This window comes from Meriones unguiculatus, chromosome 21 (genome assembly GCF_030254825.1).
Source record: "Meriones unguiculatus strain TT.TT164.6M chromosome 21, Bangor_MerUng_6.1, whole genome shotgun sequence".
NCBI lineage: Eukaryota > Metazoa > Chordata > Mammalia > Rodentia > Muridae > Meriones > Meriones unguiculatus.
In genome coordinates, this window is record NC_083368.1 from 52,626,866 (window position 1) to 52,648,991 (window position 22,126).

Genomic DNA, 22,126 nt, shown 5'->3' on the forward strand with positions numbered 1-22,126 from the left:
CTGGGGATGCTTCAGGAAAGAGCAAGGTCTGTGATCTGACAGACTTTTCTGGGAAGCAGGAATTTTGAAGGGCTGGCCTATCTAGTCTTTGTAAAGTTGGACCGTCAGTTTTCCAGTGTCTTGCTTGTTCACAGCTTACTCAGAGAGCCTGTTGTCAGCAGTTGAAGGATAGCTTTTTTTTTTTCTCCAGTGGCTATCTTGCCACATTTGTTTCTTTGATGCCCATCATCTTCTTTGAAGTAGATTAGAGATGCTTCCAGGAGCATATATGTATCTCTGTCATAAAAGCCTTTTATTATTAAAACATCTTTAAATGCCATTTTCTGTACATTTCTGAAATGTTTGAAGAGTATCTATCTGTCTGTCTATCTATGGAGCTACCTTGCTTGTTTCTAGCTATGTACGATCTACTTAAACTTGAAAACATATACAAGAGGCTAAATGAAGCTTATTTCTGTAATTAAGTAAACTAGTATGTAACAAGACTACAAGTAAGATTATTTACAGATGAGTAACGACTAACTTGCATCTTCAATTACCTTGAACAGTTTGCAATAGTTAGCTTTCATAGGACTAGAATTTTACAGCACATTTTCAAATGAGTGGCATATGTACAATACAATAAGCAAAAGTTGATCAAAATATCTTAAATTTCTATCAATATACAATAATGCATACCAATACATAATATTTGACACAAGTAGATTCAATAATCTACCTTTTATTCTTTAATCTCCTATCTTCCCTTTTCCCCCATTACTGTTAACATAGTCTTTTTCATGTAATTTCGAGACTTCTGACACATTTCTTATTATTAATTGATCAATTTCCTCATTTCCTTGTGCCTATAGACCTGATAAACCTGTGTGAGACTGAATATGAGCAATATATAATGGGTAGTTTCTACTTTTGATGGCTTGTTGCAATTGCATAAATAACAACAGTGTGATGCAGCCATGATCATTCAGGCCTTTACAGCCATTGAAGCAGGACAGTCTCCCCAAGCATGGTTGGATACCATAAAAAGCTAAAATGATACGCTCAGGATGCGAGGCTAAGCACTGCACTCAGGGTCAGCCGCTTTGGACCCAGAGAAGAGCATGTCTGATTGCATGCGGGTTGATGCCCCAGGTCCCGCCTCTGAGAAAAAGGTATCGGACGGGTCTGATGCTCTTTGGGTGGATGACACCTAAATGAACATCTGTACAAAGTCCCAATTTATTTCTAATATCAGAGATCAGACCTCTACTCTTGCCTGATGCGTCTAAAACAAAAAGGGGGAACTGTAGAGAGCTGCAGAATGCTATGCCTTAAAGATGGAGCTGGTTTCCGCCTTCCACCTTCCCGATGGTGAGTGCTCTCTGTCAGGAACAACTCCACATTTGGCTAAGGCCGAGGATCTGGCTTGCTTCCATGTATGTGGACCTATCTGCATTGCCCCCGTGGCACGCTTGGGTTGGCTACCCAGAGGCTATTTAAGCTGTGGGCTGGCTTTCCCCAGGGTCCGAGGATTTTTCAATGTTCCTGAATAAACTGCATTGAAAAAAAAAAAAAAAAAAAAAAAAAAAAAACCTGTCATTCTCCCCTACCACGCGTAAATAAAGTACTTAATATTTGCTTAGGCAAAGTATGCTTAAAAAAAAAAAAAAAAAAAAAAAAAAAAAAAAAAAAAAAAAAAAAAAAAAAACAAAGTCAGATCTAAGGGGAAAAAGAAAGAGATCCCTGATTTTAATCTTTACTTCATTTTCTCCTTTATGGATAAAATGAATAACCAATCTATAACCCACCAAATGACCTACAACACCCACCCCACCTCTTAGGAATGGGTGCATCATATTCTTAAAATTAAATTATGTTTTTGTTGTTGTCTGCAGGAAAACATCTTTTGGGTACCCTTTAAAAATTAAGATATTGGTCAAGTGTTAGAAAAGCTAGCTGTTTTTCTGTCTTCTCTGTATTTCCTGTCTAATCTCTGTATTTTCAGTCCAGTCTCTGTGTTTTCTGTCCAGTCTTTGTGTTTTCAGTCTCTGTCTAGTCTCTGTGGGATGACCATTTGGGTTTACCCTTTTGAATTTAACCTATATGTAGATTCTTGAGGGAACAGTAACAGAGGCAGTCTGTGAGGCTGAATCACCCAGGATACTCACTTTATCTTCATTGTTATATGGCCTTTTGCTCTGAAACAAAACAAAACAAAACAAAACAAAACAAAAATTTTTTAAAGGTAATCTACATACATTTTTGCATCATGAGGACCAAGTAGCCAACAAGATTCGTTTAACATGCAAAGATATTTATATCTCAGCTAGTAGGATGTCTTCTCTGGTAAATCTAATCTTTATAAGTTTGGTTGGTACCCATTTTTTTTCTTTCCTTATAGATACATAAGCATAACCATGTCCCCATCTCAAAACTATTTCAGGTTTCCATACTCCTGTCAACATGTCTTATAATAAATGGTTTGTTCTAATTCTGCAGATTTTTTTTCTATAACCCACTGTCTCTCAGCTGCTGTTGTTCCTTTTTCACCAACATTAAAAAAATTTAGAGTTAACAACTTTTTACTTTCTTTTTGTTTAACAAGTATCTCTTTTAAAGTACGATTAGCTCTTTCTACAGCTGCCTGTCCTGTAGGATTGTGTGGTGTACTAGTAACGTGCTTTACATTATTGTAATATGCTAAGAATTGCTTCATCTTACTGGACACTTATGCAGGTGCATTAGTCTTACTTTGTGCAGGTATACCCATAACCACCATTATTTCCAATAAATGTGTCATCATGCAATCAGCCTTTTCAGAGCTGAAAATGTTGAGGGGGTATTTCTAGCTTCACACAATGCATGTGGAAGGAGGGACCCCAATCACTGCCAGTTTCAAGGATCAGTTTAGTTAGTGGCTCCTTTAGGTCTAATTCATCCTCTTTACCTGACCTGAACTTTGCGGACGATATGCACAATGAAGTTTCCAGTTTATCCCCAATGTATTTATCAGTCCCTGTGTTACCTGAGAGATGAAGGCTGGTCCATTGTCTGATCCTATGAGAGAGGGCAATCCATACCTGTCTTTCAACTTGATCTAGTAAGTATGATGTCTTCCAGCATCTTTTGGCCACTAGATTGGCAGTCTTTTTTTTTTTTATGGATGTCACTGTTCTTTCTTGCCCCCAAAATATCCTCAATCTGGATTCTTTTCTCAGCTTGGAGCCAAGGCATAAACAAAGCAATTATTATACTTATAATTACAAAGTTTGTAATTTTGGCTATACATAGCCCAATGCATATGGATCACCATAGATCCTGACACAAAATTGACTGCAGTTTGTCTGTGTGTCTGTGTGTCTATGTGTCTGTGTGTGTCTGTATATCTCCCCCCAACTCTTTCTTCTTGTAGGGACTCCACTATCAAAGCATAGCACTGAAAACCTGTATTTGAAAGGTTGGGTAGAAAGCTGACACTTGTAATTCTATCACTCAGAATGTCAAGAATCACTATAATTTCCTGAAAGATTTTTGAGTCCAAAGGTTTTGAGGAAGAAGAGTTAGAGTAGGTGTATATGCAGACAACATCAGGCTGATATCATCTACCCTTTTTATGGTTAGTTATATCCTGAAGGGTTAGTTGGGGGGTTATATATGAGACAACCAGGGAAAAATCTGTTTTACAGTAGCTGTGTCTTTAGGTCGGTGGTTCTCAACCTGTAGGTTGTGAGCCATTTGGAGGTCACATGTCAGATATCCTGCATATCGGATATTTACATTATGATTCATAATGGTAGCAAATGAAAATTATGAAGTAACAACAAAATAATTTTATGGCTGGGGGTCAACAGTATGAGGAACTATATGAAAGTGTGGCAGCATCAGGAAGGTTGGGAATTACTGCTCTGGAGGCTGAAAATGCCTTTTTGTAGTTAGATGTCCTTAAAGGCACAGTTAGGTTGTTCCTACTACATGAGAAATTAAGACTCCAGAACTCTTTCCCAGTAGTCATACACATACACTAATGAACATCCTGATAGGATGGAGAGAAAAATCTGTAAATGTGTCTTGGTTCTGAAGAAACTGTATGACTGTAGGGCATAATAAAATTTGCTCACAACTATTTGCAGTGGTCTGTTTCTTAGATGGTTCTAGATCAAGTTGAAAGTCAATATTAATCATGACTCTGGTTTTTTGTCTAGATCAATATATAAGTGTGTAACATAAAATACATAGTCTTCACATCAATACTCTTTTGCTATTATTTATTTTAAATGTTACTTGACTCCCTACCTAGATGTAGCAATGGACAGCTCGGTCCTCATACAGGTTCCCTAGTAAGGGGATATGGGGGCTGACTCTCACATGGACTCTGTTGGCTGCTTTTCCATCACTTTCTTCTGGCGAGCTGCTTCCCCAGGCTGCAGGGGAAGAGAATGAGCTAAGTCCTGATGTGACTTGATGTGCTGGTGGGGGCTCCCCTTTTCTGAGGACTAGGGGAAACAAGAAGGGAGGGTAAGATCAGGAGGAGAAGAGGGAGGGGGTTATGACCAGGATGTAAAATGAATAAACAAAAATAAAAATTAAAAATGTAACTCATTCTAATACTCTATTTAGAAAGAACACAAACTTTTGATATAAGTTGCATTTTAGTAGGTAGAAATTTATTTCATTTGGGTTGAGAGAAGGCAACTTAGTTCCAATCTTGAATATGGTGCTTTCTTAGCATTCTCTCTCTCATAGGCACAAAAAGGTATCCAAATGGAGGTTTGCTACCTAGAGTATGAAACACTCTGGTATGTGAAGATTTCTTCATTCAGGTTGCTTCTTAGGATCACACAGTTTGGTTCCTGAGAACCATCACTAAGGCTAAGGGTCATAATCCGATCTGTTCCTGTGGCATGAATTTCTCAAAGTGTTTCATATCATCAAAACAATTTCTATGATCAACCATAAATAGCTTAATTTAAAACATTCTGAAGGAGTCTTTGATTTTCATTCATGATACTGTGTTACATATAGAAGAAAAAGGGGACAAGAGAGAATATTGCTCTTAAAAACAATTAGGAACAATGTACATCTATCTATTAAGTGTTTTTTATTTACCAAAATATAAGAAATGAAGAAAACATACTTCCCTCTACTCTTATAGAGTTCTGTTTCTGTGAACTGAACTGATAAGTGACCAGGTAAGTAGATCCATCTCTCTGGTCTGCTCTAGTCCACAGTTTTGGTCTACCAATGTCAGAAGTCCTCAAGCTTTTTATTGAGAAGTCGGGGTAGTTCCTAGGAAGCCATTCTCAAAGTTTTCATTGCAACATTGAACCAAGGAGAATCTACCATCATGTCTGTGTTCAAGAAGAGGGAAAATGAGCTTGCATTGTCTCTTTCTGCTCAAGGAATAGTCCTTGAGCTTTCGTGGAAGCTTTCCAAAGCATCAAGAGATCTCATCAGAAGGAAATATAGAGAGATGTTCTATGCTATTTTGTGTCATTCTTTAGTTTTCTACAGTAGGTCTACCATATGTTCACCTTGATAGCAGTTTATAGCTAATTCAAAATTTTTCATAGTAGCTGAAATTACTATCGAATTGGTAAATAAGATATGAATTTTGGAAGCTGTTGCAGTTTGTCAATTTCATGCTTGACTTAAGAAAACATAAAGTTAATAGGAAATTCACATGTCCAAAAGTGAACCCATAATGGATGAACACACACACACACACACACATAACACACACAGAAGGAAAAAAAAAACAAGTAGATTGAGATGGTCAGGCTTGCAACAAAAGTAAAAAAAAATTAGGAAGTTTTTATTTAAAAAATGCCTTTTTTTTCTATGAAAGCTGGGAGGATTGGACATAAGGAGAGAGGCAGAAGTAAAACATCTTGTTCTGTGGACGTGGGGAACTGTCCACTTTGTGATGTCATCTGCTTCTAGGACTTTGGAACTTGCTGTGGAATTCAAACATCGAGGTCACCTGTAGAGATGGTCTTCCAGTTGTAGGTGTGCTGGAGTAGATTTAGGCTGGCCATGGCTCACATGAATTAAGAAGAGTGTCTTTTGTTATGATGGAGATGCAGATGGTAGGCAGGTATTTATAAGGTTCTTTCTAGCAAGGTAACAGTGCGTGCTGTCACTTTCTTGGGTCGCCATGTTTGCAATGAGCTGCATTGTACCTACAATGAATGGGAAATGGAAGTGATATTTAGGTTGTATTTGAAATAATTTTTCTAGATAGATTTGTCCAAAGATGATCTCAATGTGGAAGGCATGACTAATCCATCCTGTGAAAGGGAAACTTCCCTGTCCCAGCTTTATGGCAACAGAACACCTCTGGTCCCCTTTGAGGTTAAAACACCAACATAGCAATCTGTTGGGTACTATTAAAAGATGATTTAATTGTAAATACAGATGTTCCACTCTTATTTTGTGGTGATGTCTTCCACAAATATCTGATACCCCAAAGAGAGCTGTTTCTAATATATACTGTTATTATCTATATACAGATACCTTTGTTAAAATTTAATTGTAAGGTAGGAACACTAAGAGAGTAATTCCAATGGCTAGTCATAGAAGGATAGTCATAATAATATGCTCTAATGGAAGATGAAAAAACTTGTGGATTATTTATTGTTAATAGAGAAATATCATTGTTTTTAAAATTTGCTTCTGTTCACTCTTCTGTCATACTAGTGACCTGTCCCAAAGCCTTGTGCATAGCAGGAAAGCACCTCTATTATGAGGCTATAGCCCAGTGAACTGATTTAAATTTTTTTTTCCAACTAACATACTAGATTATTGAATCTGGAAATGTGGAAACATAAACCAGTGATGTGTGTGGGGGAACTGTATGGCTTTTAAAAAATTCTACAAATTGGAATGAATTCTGTTGAATAAATTTCTGCTCTTATTTTTTACTGACTCTCAGTCTTTGATGGAGACTTTGTTATTTGGTATTATCCCCATACACCTCTGCATTATCTAAATCAAGACTCCTGACAAATATATATTTTTTTTACATTATTGGGTCAGTAATGCATGATCTCTAATTTTTATAGATTTCAATTAAAATAATTACATTACTTTCCCTCTTTGATCTTTTTCCACTCTTTCTTAAATGAACTCCCACAACTCTGACCATGTCTCCTCTCACTCTCAAATTAGCAGCCTCCTTTTCTTTGATTATAATGATGCACTAATAAATACAACGTCCTCAGTTCATTGTTTTTTTCTGTTTGTGTATATACACTTTCAGGGATGACCTCGAGAGATTCCCACAATATAAGTGTGTACATTGGGTTATATGATTTTCAAAGTTAAACATAATTAATTTCATACCTGAAAAAATTAATTCTGTGAGACACTGTTTTCAGAATTTAGTAGAGCACCACGCAATGGTCTTTTAAGACCAATGAACAAGAATTTACTTTCATTCAACTGTTTTTTTTTCTAAACATTGCTAGAAATAATATTTTATATACATAATATAAGGGAAAATAGTTAATTAAGTTTGTGTTGGATTAGGGATGATTTTGGGAGATTAATATTTATTGTTATAGATTTTAACTTATATAGAAGAGGAAAAAATCTTATTGCTTTAAACAGAATAGAAGATCTTCTGTCTTTTTAAATCGAGTCAAACTGCATAAAACATGGAGAACTTGGTAAAGCTCTCATTCCAGTTATAGTGAATTCTGCATTTGTCTTTTTTTTTTTTTTCCAGTTCTGGATGATTTAACTTGCTGCTAAATATTCTTACAACACAATTCAAGAAGAATGATCTTCAATGTAAAACAGTAACCACACTTTCATCTTCCGCAGTGGCCTCATATCATAACCTTTCTTACCTTTTGCACCAAATACTGGACAGACAAAAGTGTGCAAGAAGAAATAACTGTTTCTGTAGTAATTACTGTCTGAGATGGGAAGGTTGCTACTTAAGCACCTCTTTTTGGGGAGCTTTGTTGAGTCTGGGGGAGCATTCCAGACAGTGTTAATCTTCCTTCTGATTCCATGTTCTTTGACTGTGGATTATAGAGCAGCACCCATTATAAAAGATGCAACTTTCCTTTGGGTCTGGAATGCCCCAACTGAAGCCTGCATTGGAAACTTTACTCACTCACTGGATCTGAGCCTCTTTTCTTTAATTGGAAGCCCCAGGAAAACTGTCACAGGGCAGCCTGTCACCATGTTTTATTTTGACGGACTTGGAAAATATCCTCACATAAATAAGAAAAGAGAAGATGTGTTTGGAGGAATACCTCAGTTGGGTAATCTGAAAGATCATTTGGACAAAGCTAAGATTGACATAGAGCAGTATATTCCAGTAAACAAATTAGGCTTAGCTGTCATTAACTGGGAAGAATGGAGTCCCATCTGGGGACGAAACTTGATACCCAAGGACATTTATAAGAATAAGTCTATAGAGTTGGTGAAGACCCAAAATCCAGGAATAGACATTCTAGAAGCCACTATTAAAGCCAAACAACAATTTGAAGAGGCGGGGAAAAAGTTCATGGATGAGACATTAAAATTGGGGAAAAAACTTCGGCCAAAATACTTATGGGGTTTTTATCAGTTCCCTGATTGTTATAATAATAAATATGTACATTCAGACTATGATGGAAAATGCCCTGATATGGAAAAGGACAAAAATAATGATCTTAAGTGGTTATGGAAAGAAAGCACCGCTCTTTTCCCATCCACCTATTTGACCAACGAATTGCAGCTTTCTCCAAAGGCAAAGCTCTACAACCGCTACCGTATATTGGAAAGCCTCAGAGTTTCCAAAATGTCCAGAGAAAATAATCCACTTCCTGTTTTTCTGTATATGGGCCTTGTTTTCACTGACCTTCAATGGGAATTCTTTTCTCGGGTGAGTAAATTACCGTCTATAGCTACGTGCTACAGAAATAGTGCGTGAACAAGGAATGTGATGTTTTCCAAAACTGCAACTCAGCTTTATCTCTAGGAGTATACACAGTAGTACTGTATTCTACAAAAAAAGTCAAAATCTCTACATTTTATATGATATGTTAACAGCTATGAAGAAGTACAAAATGTAGAAAATATTTTAGTTGTTCTTTGTTTTGTTTTGTTTGTGTTTTTTTTTTTTCTTCCAAGGATTTGGGTCTTTTGATAGCAGAAGTCATTAACATAATGATAAAATTCTCCTATAGCAAAGACCTGCCTAAGTGAAAGATTTAAAGAGTGAGGAATTTCTTAAAGTGTCACTGTTGAGTCGGCATGCTTAGCTTGGTGGCGGTGTCCTGTGTGAACACTTCCGCTGTCTTCCTCCCTGCTAATTTTTTGTATCACCTTTGCCAGGTTGACCTTGTGAATACCATTGGTGAAGCCGTTGCTCTGGGAACCAGTGGAATTATAATATGGGATACTCCATCTCTAGCACAACGTGCAGTAAGTTGAATTAGTAGGAAATAAAAAAATAATCCTATCAAGTTTTTGAAGATAGCATTATCTCACCTAAAAACATTTCAGCAGCTTTATTTGCTAGGTTCTTTAAAAGCCAACTCATATAATATTACTGTCTTTAGGTTGATCCTCAATCGACAGTAAGTCACAGAAAATGCAAGTCAGGGAAGGGTATATGTCTCTTGCTGAAATCTTTGGAGTTGCAGAAAATTATCTTAAAATTGCAATCATCCTAGGTGGCGTGCTAACCCTCGCTGTTGTCTGTCCAAAGCTGTAAATACTTTTCTCAAGTACAATAATTTCCTTATGGGTCCATTTACGATTTCTGGATACTGTCTCCTTAAAAATAAACAAATTGAGAACGCCACCCTTCCTCTGAGGAGGAATCAATCAGGCATTCAAAATGAGAGATGAGAGGACACCCTAGTTAGCTGTCACACTTATTTTTAATGTCTTTTCAGTCTTATCTGTTCATTGTTTGACCATTCCTCTCAAAAATCTGCAGCCTGATTCATTCAGAGGTAGACCTCTCCTTCGACGTCACTCTTTTCCGTTTTAGGTGTTGTCTTGCTGTTTTCCCTTATAGACTCTATATATTTTACTTCCCCAATTAATGATTAGTTTTAGTTTTATCACCACCCCACCTTTGTTTTGTGTCATTTCTGCTCAGTATTCTCATGAATCGCTTTGTATGTTTCCTCAGATTCACTGAGGAAATGCTAATAGCAAGTATAAAGTTCGTGTGTGTGTGTGTGTGTGTGTGTGTGTGTGTGTATGTAGATGCAGAGGCAATATTGAGTCTTCCTTTGTTGCTCTCCACCTTTTCTTTTATCCAGAACTAAATGTTAATCTTTGGGCATATAGACAAATATCATACTACTTGGTTTTTTGGAAGTTGTTTATGAGCCTAAATTCAATGTCCTTCTATTGTCACATGAAACATTTTTTTATCCTCCTTACCAGCCAGTCCATGGCATTTTTCATCACAGCTGTTAAAATTGACATACAAAAAGTATCAAGTAAGCCATCTCCTTCCATTCCACTTTATCCAGTAGAGTGGTGGGACGAAGCAGTCCTACCTTCTGAGTATGTGTGTATCTTACATACCTTTCACCTGCCTCAGTGGAACGCTCTAAAACATCACACTCCCGTAAAATAATAGCTTGCTCGCTTCCCAACTCTAAATTCATTGTTATTGACTGACAAGTTGAAGTTGGCCATTGTGGATTTAATTATACAGAATCTCTTAGCTAATCAGCTTAAATCTTCCCATAGAGAAGATGAAAGATGGTTCTCAAATGTCTTTTGCTTAATCCTTGTTTTTGCAATGAACTTGTAATTTTTAATACGTCTTTATTACTAGAACTGTTAACACACAGACCATAAACTCTTAGAATATAATAGTGTTCAGGGAAAACTACATAAAAATTAAAATAACTGATGTGCTAGGTGTTTTCTAAGCAGCTAACAGGTATGATTCTACAAAGAAGCTATCTTAGATGCTTACTTTCTAAAGTACAACTAGAAGGACAAGAAGTCAATCACATTTAGATTCAAATAAACAACGTTTCACACAAATAGAATAACCGAAGAGGTTCACGTGAGCCTGTTATGCTCACGTTCTTAGTTTGGTTTCTACTGTGAGAAAACACTCTGACCAAAAGTAACTTGGAGGTGAAAGGATGTCTTTGTCTTACACGATCTGATCATAGCCAATCATTGAAGGACTGTGGGGAAGAAACTCAAGGGAGGAATTGGAGGTTGGACAGAAACAGAGCCATGGTGGAATGTTGCTTGGTAGCTGGCTTTCCAGGCTCACGTTCAGCAACCGGTCTTATATCTCCCAGGCTTGGCACCACCAGCCCACAGTGGGCTGGCACCTTCTTATCAAACACTCAGTAAGAAAGTGCCCTACACAAGTGCATAGAGGCCAATCTTAATTGACAGTCTCTCTTACCCGAGAATTCTAACTTGTGTTGATTCGATAAAAAACAAAATAACAAAAATCAAAAAGAAAAACTAACAGGAGCACCAGTGACACCAGTACTATGGCCAACAAGCATGGATGTAGAGTAGCTGTCATATAGATCAGAATATATAAGCATCAAGACTTAAATTTAAAACCACGAAAGTGCATTGGTGAGTTAATACAGATGGTGATTCATTTTCGTATTATCATCATGATATTTCCACAAACCATTTTCTAACTCTGCCACTAGTCCAATGGTTTTTATTTGAAGTTGCTTAAAATAACTTAAAAGGGATTTCCTGCCACTCTATTTCATTAGATCTGGTAGCTTAAGCAACAAAATTTTATCATCTTAAAGTTCTGAATCCAAAGTCCAGCACAGGTCTCAAAGGGCTCACATTAAGATGTCAGCCATTTGCATTCTTTTTCCCAAGGAAAGATTATTTTTCTTTTGGTTTGTTTCAAGATTCAGTTCCTTGTGGCTAAGGTCTCCACCTGACAGGTTATTGCAAAAGGGTATTTGCATCTTCTAGAGAGGGCCCTAACTTTGGGTTCCAGCCCTTTTCTGCCATTAGTTTATCTGCTTGTTTTGTTTTTTTTTTTTTTTTTTTTTTTAGCGGTAGGTCTTTTATAGCACATGCTTAAATGAATGCCTCTTCCTGGCTTTCCTGGGATTACACTGATGCATCATTGTGGACCTCAGTAGAAGCATAAATCTCTTTAGCACTTTGAGTCTTATCTCTTTTTTCATGCTGATCCAGTTGAAAAAGTTTGCACAGTTATAATAAAGTATTATGTAAATTAAGCCCTCTTAGATAATTCAGAATAGCCTTCCCTTTTCAGCCCTTTCAGCATGCTTCTAATTCTAACTACAGTCTCCTCTGGTGTAAGCTCACGGTCGTCTCAAGTTCTGGGAACAGGAGAGCAGATCTCTTTGCCAGGCCATTATTAAACTAACGATTGTCTTACCACAATAAAAACAGCAAATAGATTTGAGGCAGAGCTGCCAAGAACCCCTGTCTTTCATGCCAATGTGCTATCAATGCTCATTCAGTAGTCCTGTGGATCGCAACACATCACAATCACCAAAGCTTTTGAATGACCAGTGACCAAGGTTTAGGGCACAGTAGTGTTAAGATGGAGCACTTCTGTTCTTCATCTCTCTAGTCTACACAATTTGTTACAAAATTGTCATTTTCACACTTTTGAGTGTACAACATTTGGATAAAGCACAGTTGAACTTATTTTATCATTTTGAGTCAACAATTTTGAATCTCTAACTATGATTAAGTCATCTGACAAATGTGATTCTTGTTACAATTATTCATAATTTATTAAAGGTTAACTGAAGAAATGGTGGTCCCCACATTAGAACACACACACACACACACACACACACATTTTGTCATTTCTCTTCAAAATTAGCCAATGAGGGAGACTCCAAAATCAATGATGAAACTGAAGCATAACCCAATTAACTAATTTTCATGATATAACCCGGATAATAAACTAACCTTGAGAAAGTTTGAGCTATCCCAGGTTCACAGACATGGTCGTTAATGAAGGTGCTCCTATCACGCAAGTTAACATCAAAGGCCATAGTCTAACGGTTGTAAAATTCCATCCTCCTGATTAATTTATGAATTACTATGGAAGATGAAGTCCAGGATGAGTTAAGCCTCAACTCAACAATTCTTCGGTGGCCTGCGATGGCCTACAAAACTTATCAGTGTTAAAATATGAGTGGAGTAACCTTGTTTGTTAAAGCAAAATAAGTGTTTCCTGTCACTTCTGTCTGTTGGTTTATTCTTCCTTCAGAGTTACAATAGTATATCTGTTCACACAGGAATGTGTGGAATGTTATGCTGACTGTCTCATTATTTTGCAGACAGGTTGTCCACGCCTACATAAATACATGGAGAAAACCCTGAAACCATACATGATCAACATCACCCTCGCAGCTAAAATCTGCAGCCAAACACTTTGCAATCATGAAGGCATGTGTACAAGAAAAGACGTGAATTCAGATCACTATATTCAGTTGAATCCAAGTCACATACGCATTAAGATATTGGAAAATGGAAAATTTGAACTAAATGGCAACCTGACAGTTGGAGACTTGAAGTACTTTGCTAAGCATTTTAAATGCAGCTGTTACCCAAACATGAATTGTAAGGAGAGACTTGATATCGAAAAGGTGGAAAATATTACGGTGTGCACTGACAACGCGATCTGTATAAGTACTCACGTAGAACCCAGCCCAGCATTCTACCTTCTCCCCGAAAAGAGCCTCCTCTTCCTTACAGCCGTCACTCACATTCTCTACCATCTACTCCAGGAGCCTTCACATTTCTTAAGGAAGGTATCAGTGGGTACTCCTTAGTTATATCTGTTCCCAGCATTTGAAATATTTGTTATAGTATTGTGGTAACTCAGAGATGCAAATTGGAATTCTATTTTACAAATGTACTTCTATTTTAATAGTCTGTATTCTTTTTTGATATTTAAAGGAAAAAATGTTTATTCTTCTAAAAAAAGGTTGGTAGCAAACAAGGCTACAATATACAGATATTAGGATTTATTTATTTTTTGTCTCAGGAGAATGAAGCTTGAATAAAATCAAATTACTGTATATTAATGTCTTTTATTAGTAATTTGTCTTAGTTCAAAAATTATCAAGTAAGTAGTAAGATAAATTTTTTTTATAAAAAGAGCATGTTAGAAGTATGCTTGTCAGCCCACTTACAGAACTATGAATTTTATAACTTTTTAAATAAAAATTTTATCCTTATTTTATAGCAAGATAAACTTTACAAATGACAATCTTACCTATTTTTGTTCATGATATGTATTCACCACTTTTATAGAGTAAGCTAGTTTTTCTTTCCTAATTAGTTAAGTTTGTGTTATGCCCGATTTCATCTAATATGATCATTCATATGCTTCATAACACATTTATTGGCTATTTCTCTCAAGCTTGGTATTCAGTATTGCCAAATGTGAATTTGCTTTATGGGTGAAGGTGAAGGAAACTGAGGGAGAGTGGATCTGGGCGATGGGGATGGGGGGAGAGGGGAAATTGGTCAAGATGTATTATATAAAAGAAGAATCTATTTTATCTTTTTATTAAATACAGTTTATTCATTTTTTTATCCAAGCTGTAGCCCCCTCCCTTGTCCCTTCCCACTAACACCCTCCCTCTCTCATCTTCTCCTATGTCTTTCCCTTAGTCCACTGATAAGGGAGGTCCTCCTCCCCTTCCATGACCCTAGCCTATCAGGTCTCATCAGGAATGGCTGCTTTGTCTTCCTCTGTGGCCTGGTAAGGCTGCTCCCCCCTCAAGAGGAGGTGATCAAAGAGCCCGCCACTGAGTTCATGTCAGAGACAGTCTCTGTTCCCATTAAATTACTAGGGAACCCACTCGGACACTGAACTGCTATGGGCTACAATCTGTGCAGGGATTATAGGTTATCTCCATGCACGGTCCTTGTTTGGAGTATTAGTCTCAGAAAAGACCCCTGTGCCCAGATTCTTTGGCTATGTTGCTCTCCTTGTGGAGATCCTATTCTCTCCAGATCTTTATATCACCCACTTCTTTCATAAGATGCCCTGCACTCTGCCCAAAGTTTGGCTATGAGTCTCAGCATCTACTTTGATACCCTGCTGGGTAGTCTTTCAAAGGCCCTGTGTGGAAGGCTCCTGTCCTGTACCCTGTAAAAATCTGTACACCTAAAGAAGCTAAGCAAGAAGGAGCACCCTGGATAAGATGGTCACTCTTCATTCAGAATAATATATTTTCAATGAAAACAAAGAAAACAAAAACTTACCAAAGCAGTGGTAAATTTAGAGTGCCCTGGACTGCAAATAAAAATTTGATGTCATCAGAGATTTTGGAGAGAGATGAAATAAAAGTTATTTTCAATTTTTATTGTTTAAAAATTAAAATACAATTATATAATTTTATCCCTTCCCTTTTCTTCTTCCAACCCTACCCATGCCATATATATATGTATATGTGTGTGTATTTGTAGCTATTTGTTCAGGGTTTGGGTGTTCCTTTATATGTGATGTGTTTTTTTTCCTCTTCCATCTTTTGGTACTCTTTCTCTCTTTCTTTGTTCTTTATATTTAGTGTTTTAATTGTAATGTGCATTTAATTATAATGTAATTGGAATTTCTTTTCTAGTTTTGTTCATTTGATGTTCTATGAGATCCTTGTACTTGTATGTATGTTTGTTTGTTTGTTTTGTATTACTTTATTCAGGGAAACTTTCTTCTGTGGTTCTGATTTGGGATTATTCTCCCTCACCTATGCCTATAATGATGTGAAGTTTGTTTTTTGGTGGTATCTCCCAGTATCTAAGTGTTCATTTCTTTAAAACCATTTTCATATTATTTGTATGCTCTAATTCCTCTACTTTATCTGAATCCTGGATATTCCTTTTTTCTAGTTTGTCCATTGGAGTTGTAAGGTTTTCCCTTGAATCTTTTTTTGGTATTAAGTTACTGAGTTTCTTAATTCCACACCCATTTCAGTTTAAATTCTCTTCAAAATCTGTATCTTTTTATTTAGCTACGTTTGGGCACCATTGAGCCGTTTATTCTCTTTAATTGCATACTTTAAAGTTCATTGAGCTGTTTTGTTGCATCCTCTTTAAACTTCAGTTCTCCGATGAAGTTTATGATTGCTCTTTTAAATTCTGTGTTCTGGGGGTTCATTTAAAAACTCTCATTGGGAAAACTTTCGACAGTACCCAGTATTTTGGGGTGCAATGTACTTTGACCTTCCATGCTATTTGTGTATTTGTGATTATACTTGGGCAGATGTACCTGGGCATATCACAGAATGTGCAGGCTCGGTTGTGCCTGAAGGTTGGAAATGGCTTGCGTGGGATAAATTCAGGTGGACACAGGTGTGGGCTCACAAGCCTAGACAAGTGTGTCCTAGTTCAAGCATGGAAGTTGGGTGTGTCATGGGCAGGGCTACCAGAGTTGGTCAAGTTGTGGGATCTGTTTAGACCTGGGGATGGAAGAAAAAAAATGTGGTGGGCTCCCATGGCGTGGCCCTGGAGAAAGAGAACTGAGCTGGACTTGGTTGTTGAATGAGGCACAGGAGAAATGAGATCAGATGGTAGGAGGGGATATTCTGGGCTGGCATGCAAGGTGTGTGTCCTGGCCAAATCCTAGAGTTTGCATGAGGTATGGGCAGGGATGACCATGCTAGGGCAGGGTATGTGAGTAGAGGAGTTTGACCTTGTGTGGAAGGGAGGATCAGATAGACTCAGCCATCTCAGCCCCAGTACATGCTGAGAAGGACTTGGAAGAACAGAGAGGCTTCTAGTGTCCTGAGAAATAAAATCAGTTGGCCGGAGCCATCCTGACCTGACTTGAAGGATGTGTATTGTAGCCAGAACTTAGAGTTTGGACACTGGAAGCAGTGATGACCAATGATGGAGCATGTGAGTTGTGTGTGTGTGTGTGTGTGTGTGTGTGTGTGTGTGTGTGTGTGTAATATGTGCAGGAACTAGCTGGGCAGAAAAGTTAAATGTTTTATTTTATGTTTTGATTATTTAGTTGATTGTAGGTGATTTTCCATTTGCGTGTATGTATGCCTAACGTGAGTCAGAGTTTGCAGAGGCTGGGAGAGGATGTCAGATACCATGGATTTTAAGCCAACTGTATGGATTATGGTACCGGAATCCTGCTCTTCTGCATGAGCATTTCAATGCTCTTCACCACGGAGACTTCTTTCCTGTCTGTGAAAATTGTTCTAAAGTGTCTATAGTTAATAGGTGGTGCATGAAAGAAAGAATTTCAGAAGAGATTTTTGATTGTGCTTATTATAGTGATGTAAACCAAAAGAAGACCAAGTGATAAAACCTTATTGACCCCCTGAGACCTGGGAATTTGCAATAAAGAAATCCACACAGCTTTAGGCCTGTTCTATTTTCCTCACATCATGAGGTATCTACTTTCACTCACTTGTCTTAAACTGTAAACACTCTGAAAAGTGATACTTGTTTTCTTTTGTTCATGACTGTATCTATAGTGCGACAAATAGTACCTAGGACTTAGGAAGAGCCCATTAATTATTTGCCGAATATGTAAAGTTAGTGGTGCTTCTTTACAGGTTTTAGACATTTATGAATGGTAATGATCATTTTTTCATGACTTTCAATATGGGCTATGACGTTGTAGTAACCATATCACTTTATTTTCCTGGGTGGTACTTGCAGATCTTCCAGAGGACCTGAGTTGAATTCCAACCATCCATATTGTATGGCCCACAACTGCCTGTAACTGAAGCTCAGGAGACTGAAGAGCCCGCTCTTGCTTCCACAGCCACTGCAATACGAACGGCTGACCTTCAGACGTACAGCGAGAATACAACATTCTGGAGACAAAGACACCAAATTTGTGCCTTGTCCTTTTCTTTGGAGGAGGCAAGGGCTTAAAGGGGAAGTAAGATAGGGCAAACAGAAAAGTCAAGGATCAAAGTCCAAGAGTTAAGGGCTACATAGAGATGGCTGAATGTGGAGGTTGTGGAGTTGGCAGTGTGGATTAGGGCAATCATAAAAATGTCGAAGAAAAATGGCAGAAAAAGAATAATTAGTGCAGTGGCAAAAACACATAAGTGACCTGGTGCACAGTGTCCCACAGACATTGCTTAGCGACCAGGATGGAAGGGGAAAGGGTGGGACATTGTTTACTGAAGACTTGGACCTTTAACCTGTTGCTCGTCGATGTACTCTTCCTCAGTATAGCATGGATATTTTATTTTTCTGAGAAATGTTTGCTTCACCCGGTATGTGTACCTGCACCTGTCAACATGCTTGTATTTACTCTTGTCTTCCAGAACTCTACTTTGAAGCCTTTCTCCCCTTATTTTCTGTCTCTTCCACCTGTAACTCCAACCCGAACATTGCCAAGATCTGTGGACCCTTATGAATTTGTTATCCATACAGAAACCAACTTAAATCATCCTGACATTTTAGTTTGCATCTGGAATGCAGGGATGTGGGAGAAGTTAACATGCACCCACACTATTCCTTGTTTTGGTGGATTCTCCTCACTATGGGATGCTTTTAACTGGAACAGCTTCAGAAGATTGACAGTGTGATATCATAACTAATGTTTACAACATTTTTTGAACTAAAATGAACAGAAAAAAATCCAGAAGACTCCCGTTATACACTTTCCACTCTTCAGATGCTATTCTGAATGTACCAATTCTCCTAATTATTCCACGACGTTGGTATTATTACTAACAATTAGAAGGACAATAACTTCTCGTGTAGGGAGCTTAAGGAATTTAACCTACGATATTTGAAAGTAAGTTCTTCTGATTTCTGTTGTTCATCATAAGTCCTTGCAGTTAAATAGAAATTAAAATACAGAGAGAGCGCTTCACCCTCACAATGTGGATAATGCATGCGGTGGTAGGTAAGATATAGGACAACTTCCTTACACAGATTTGCTTGTAGGAGTTTAATGCTACCACAACTGTTGAAAAGTGGCCAATCCTTTGTTAAAAACACACACCCAGGTGTTTATAACTCAAAAAAACAATGAAAAATCCTCCTGTAAGTAATTTTTGATTGTTCATTATACATATGTACACATACATGTATATAATCTCCAAGCTAATACATAATATATTCTCCAAACTAAAAAGCCACATATGCATTAATTGATGAACATACAAATAAACCGAGGTATAAGCATGCAGCGGAATGTTCTTTATCAGTGTGTAAAAATATAGATAAATATCAATGGAATGACCTCACCACTCATTTCTCCTTGCCCTAACTGTTCTTTTATCACTTTTATCCCTCACCTGCTCATAGTTTTGTAACTGAAAACAAAACAAAACAAAACAAAGCAATATGCCTAATGTGTGTAATTTGATGTTTTGAAATAGGTTGTCCTTGTGGAATAATTGCCACTGAGCTAATTAACATGCTTCACATCGATCCCACTGTCTTCATTTTTTGTGTTCAGAACACTGAAGAACTAACCTTTCAGCAGATTTTAAGTATAATACAATATAAGACCAGCCATGGTCACTTTGCTCTACTGAACATCGTCTGCCATTAGGACTCTGGGGCTAGTCAGGAGGACTTGAGCACAGTGTCAGCCGGAGTTAAATAAGAAGACCCTGTTTTATACAACAAGCAAACATAATTGTCATGATGTATTTATTTTTAAAAAGTAATTTTAGAGGATATGTTTTTTAAAGCTCTTTATTGATTCTTTGTGAATTTCACATCATGCACCCCAGTTCTACTCATCTCCCAGCCCCTCCATTCTGTCCTCCATTCTTGCAACCTCTCTCCCCAAAGGAAAACAAACAAAAAACCAAAAACTTCTCCCTTGGAAGCTGTTGTGTGTAAGTGTGCCTACCATACCTCTCCCCTCAAATCACCACTCAGCATATAAACATGTAAATATGTACATGTGTATATGTTCGTATGCATGTGAGTGTGTGTGTGCATGTGTGTATCTGGGAATATATGTGTATATATGTGTAAAACAATGAAAAGAGATGATTTAAAAGAGGGATAAATGGGAAGTATGGTGGTTTGAATGGGAATGGCCCCATAAGCTCATACATCTGCATGTTTATTGCTCACTAGTCAAATTGTTTAGGAAAGGTTTTGAGGTGTGGCCTTGGAGGAGGTGTGTCACAGGGGATAGGCTTTGAAGTTTCAAAAGCCCACACTAGACCTATGCATCTAACTTTCTGATTGGATGTGAGCTCACGCTAAGGCTCCAGTATCATGTCTGTCTGCCTATGGCCACGTTTCCCACCATGATGAGCATGGCCTAACCCTTTGGAACTGTGAGCATCCCAATTAAATGCTTTCCTCAATACCTTTTCTTGCTCACATGTATCCTCACAGCAATAAAGCAGTAACAGGGTTTGGGGAGAAGAAAGGGTAATAGGGAAGTACTGTAACTGTTATAATCTCTAAAAGAAAACATTATAAAATTATTTACTAACAAGAACAAAACAAAAACTCTGGCGGTCTTCATCACGCATCTATATCTTTCCTTGTTCCTTCTCCCCCCTTTTGGCCACACCCACATATTGAAAGTGACACAAAACTTGGAATAGAAATGGACAAGATTAGTTTTGTATAAATATCGAAACACAGAGGGAAAGAACTTGAAAGAGCCACAGACAGATGTGGTAGCCCATGCCTATCATCTCAGCACTTAAAGACAGGAAGATCAGGAGTTCAAGACCTGCCTCTGCTATATAGTGAGTACAAAGCTAGCTTGGGTTACCTGAGGCCATGCCACAAAACAAAATCAGAAATAAAAGACCAACCAAAAAGATCACAAAAGATATCTCCTCTTCTACCCCTCCCCAAGCAAAAGCAAATCTATGGACAGTCAGTTGGGCATGTAAGTAGAGAGATTACAAGCTTCAGGAGTCAAAGTGCCCTTTTCTGGTCCAGCATGATCAACATACGGTGCTCTTGTCCCCGAGGAAACTGCGAGGAACTCTTTATCAGTTGCCATCTTACCGAGGCCACGAGTACGCTGTTTGTGATGATTTGATTTTTACTGTGTGAACAGAAATATTTCCAACCCTGACAGAAAAGCCGTAGGAGCTGACTAACATGCTTGCAAAGAAGATAATCCTGATCGCTACAAAAAAATAAAAGATGCCACCTTTCACATCCCAGATTACCTACCAGGTGTTGAGGGAGGCTGGGGATCCCAATCCCCAGGAAACACTGACTCTTCCAGTCATGCCCAAAAGCGCACCCTCTGCAGCCTGTGCCTTGTGATGTCAAAGCCCTGGCTGTAGGTCTTCTCAGAATGCCATGCTGGGTCCCACCAAAAGTTAACCTCCTTGTGCTTGGAGTTGTGTTTGGGAGGATATTCTTCACTCATGACTGTTTGGTTCTGAAACTATTAATTTAACCTAGCAAGTCTTTCAGGTAATTTCAAGGGGCCACATAGGTCTATGGCATAATTCACTGCATGGCCTCCTTAAGAAGATGAAACCTCTCCTTTACTAACCAGGAAGTCAAGCGGTTATCAAGAACTAGAAAGCTGGGACCCCTGGGCCAGTTGGAAAGTTCCTGTAACTATCTTGCTTTCTACCCTCATATCAACTGAAATGTTTATGGTTTCCAGTTGAATTGTTTAGTCACATGCCAAGTGTTACTACCTCCAGCAGACCCATAAGAACACCCACCACAGTCCTCCAGGAACTGTGACCCCACAGACAACAAAGCACATCATACAAAGCAGGTAAGTGTCCCTCCTCAACAGGGTGATTCACTACTATTGCTTATGCAGGTCTTTATCCATGGCCCCTGTCTGCTTGCTGGGACCCTTGGCCTTCCCATTCTGTTCCTGACTTGTCTTCTTCGTGAGCTCACAGTGAGTTGCCATTTCCTCACAATGCTCCTCATTCTGTCAGTGTTGTGGGGAGCCTGCAAAGACTGATGTTCCAATCAAGGACCATGCATGGAGAGTACCTAGACCCCCTATTCAGAGGAAGCCCATAGGGTGCTCAGTTTCCATGTCAGTTCCCTAGGGGTACAGGAGCTGTCTCTGACATGAACTCAGTGGCTGGCTCTTTGATCACCTCTCCCCTGGTGGGGGTGCAGCCTTGCCAGGCCACAGAGGAAGACAATACAGACAGTCCTGATGAGACCTGATAGGCTAGGGTCAGATGGAAGTGGAGGAGGACCTCCCCTATCAGTGGACTATGGGAAGGGA

At 38.3% G+C, this 22,126-nt stretch overlaps 1 protein-coding gene across 1 annotated transcript; it reads left to right on the top strand.

Annotated features, from left to right (window-relative positions):
- The first annotated feature begins 7,743 nt into the window (after positions 1-7,743).
- LOC110549546 (hyaluronidase PH-20-like) lies at positions 7,744-20,964 on the top strand. The gene is made up of 5 exons (XM_021638774.2): positions 7,744-8,857; positions 9,310-9,399; positions 13,272-13,745; positions 16,049-16,255; positions 20,848-20,964. The coding sequence occupies exons 1-5, from the start codon at positions 7,904-7,906 to the stop codon at positions 20,962-20,964; spliced, it is 1,842 nt and encodes a 613-aa protein (XP_021494449.2). The 5' UTR covers positions 7,744-7,903.
- The last annotated feature ends 1,162 nt before the right edge of the window (positions 20,965-22,126 follow it).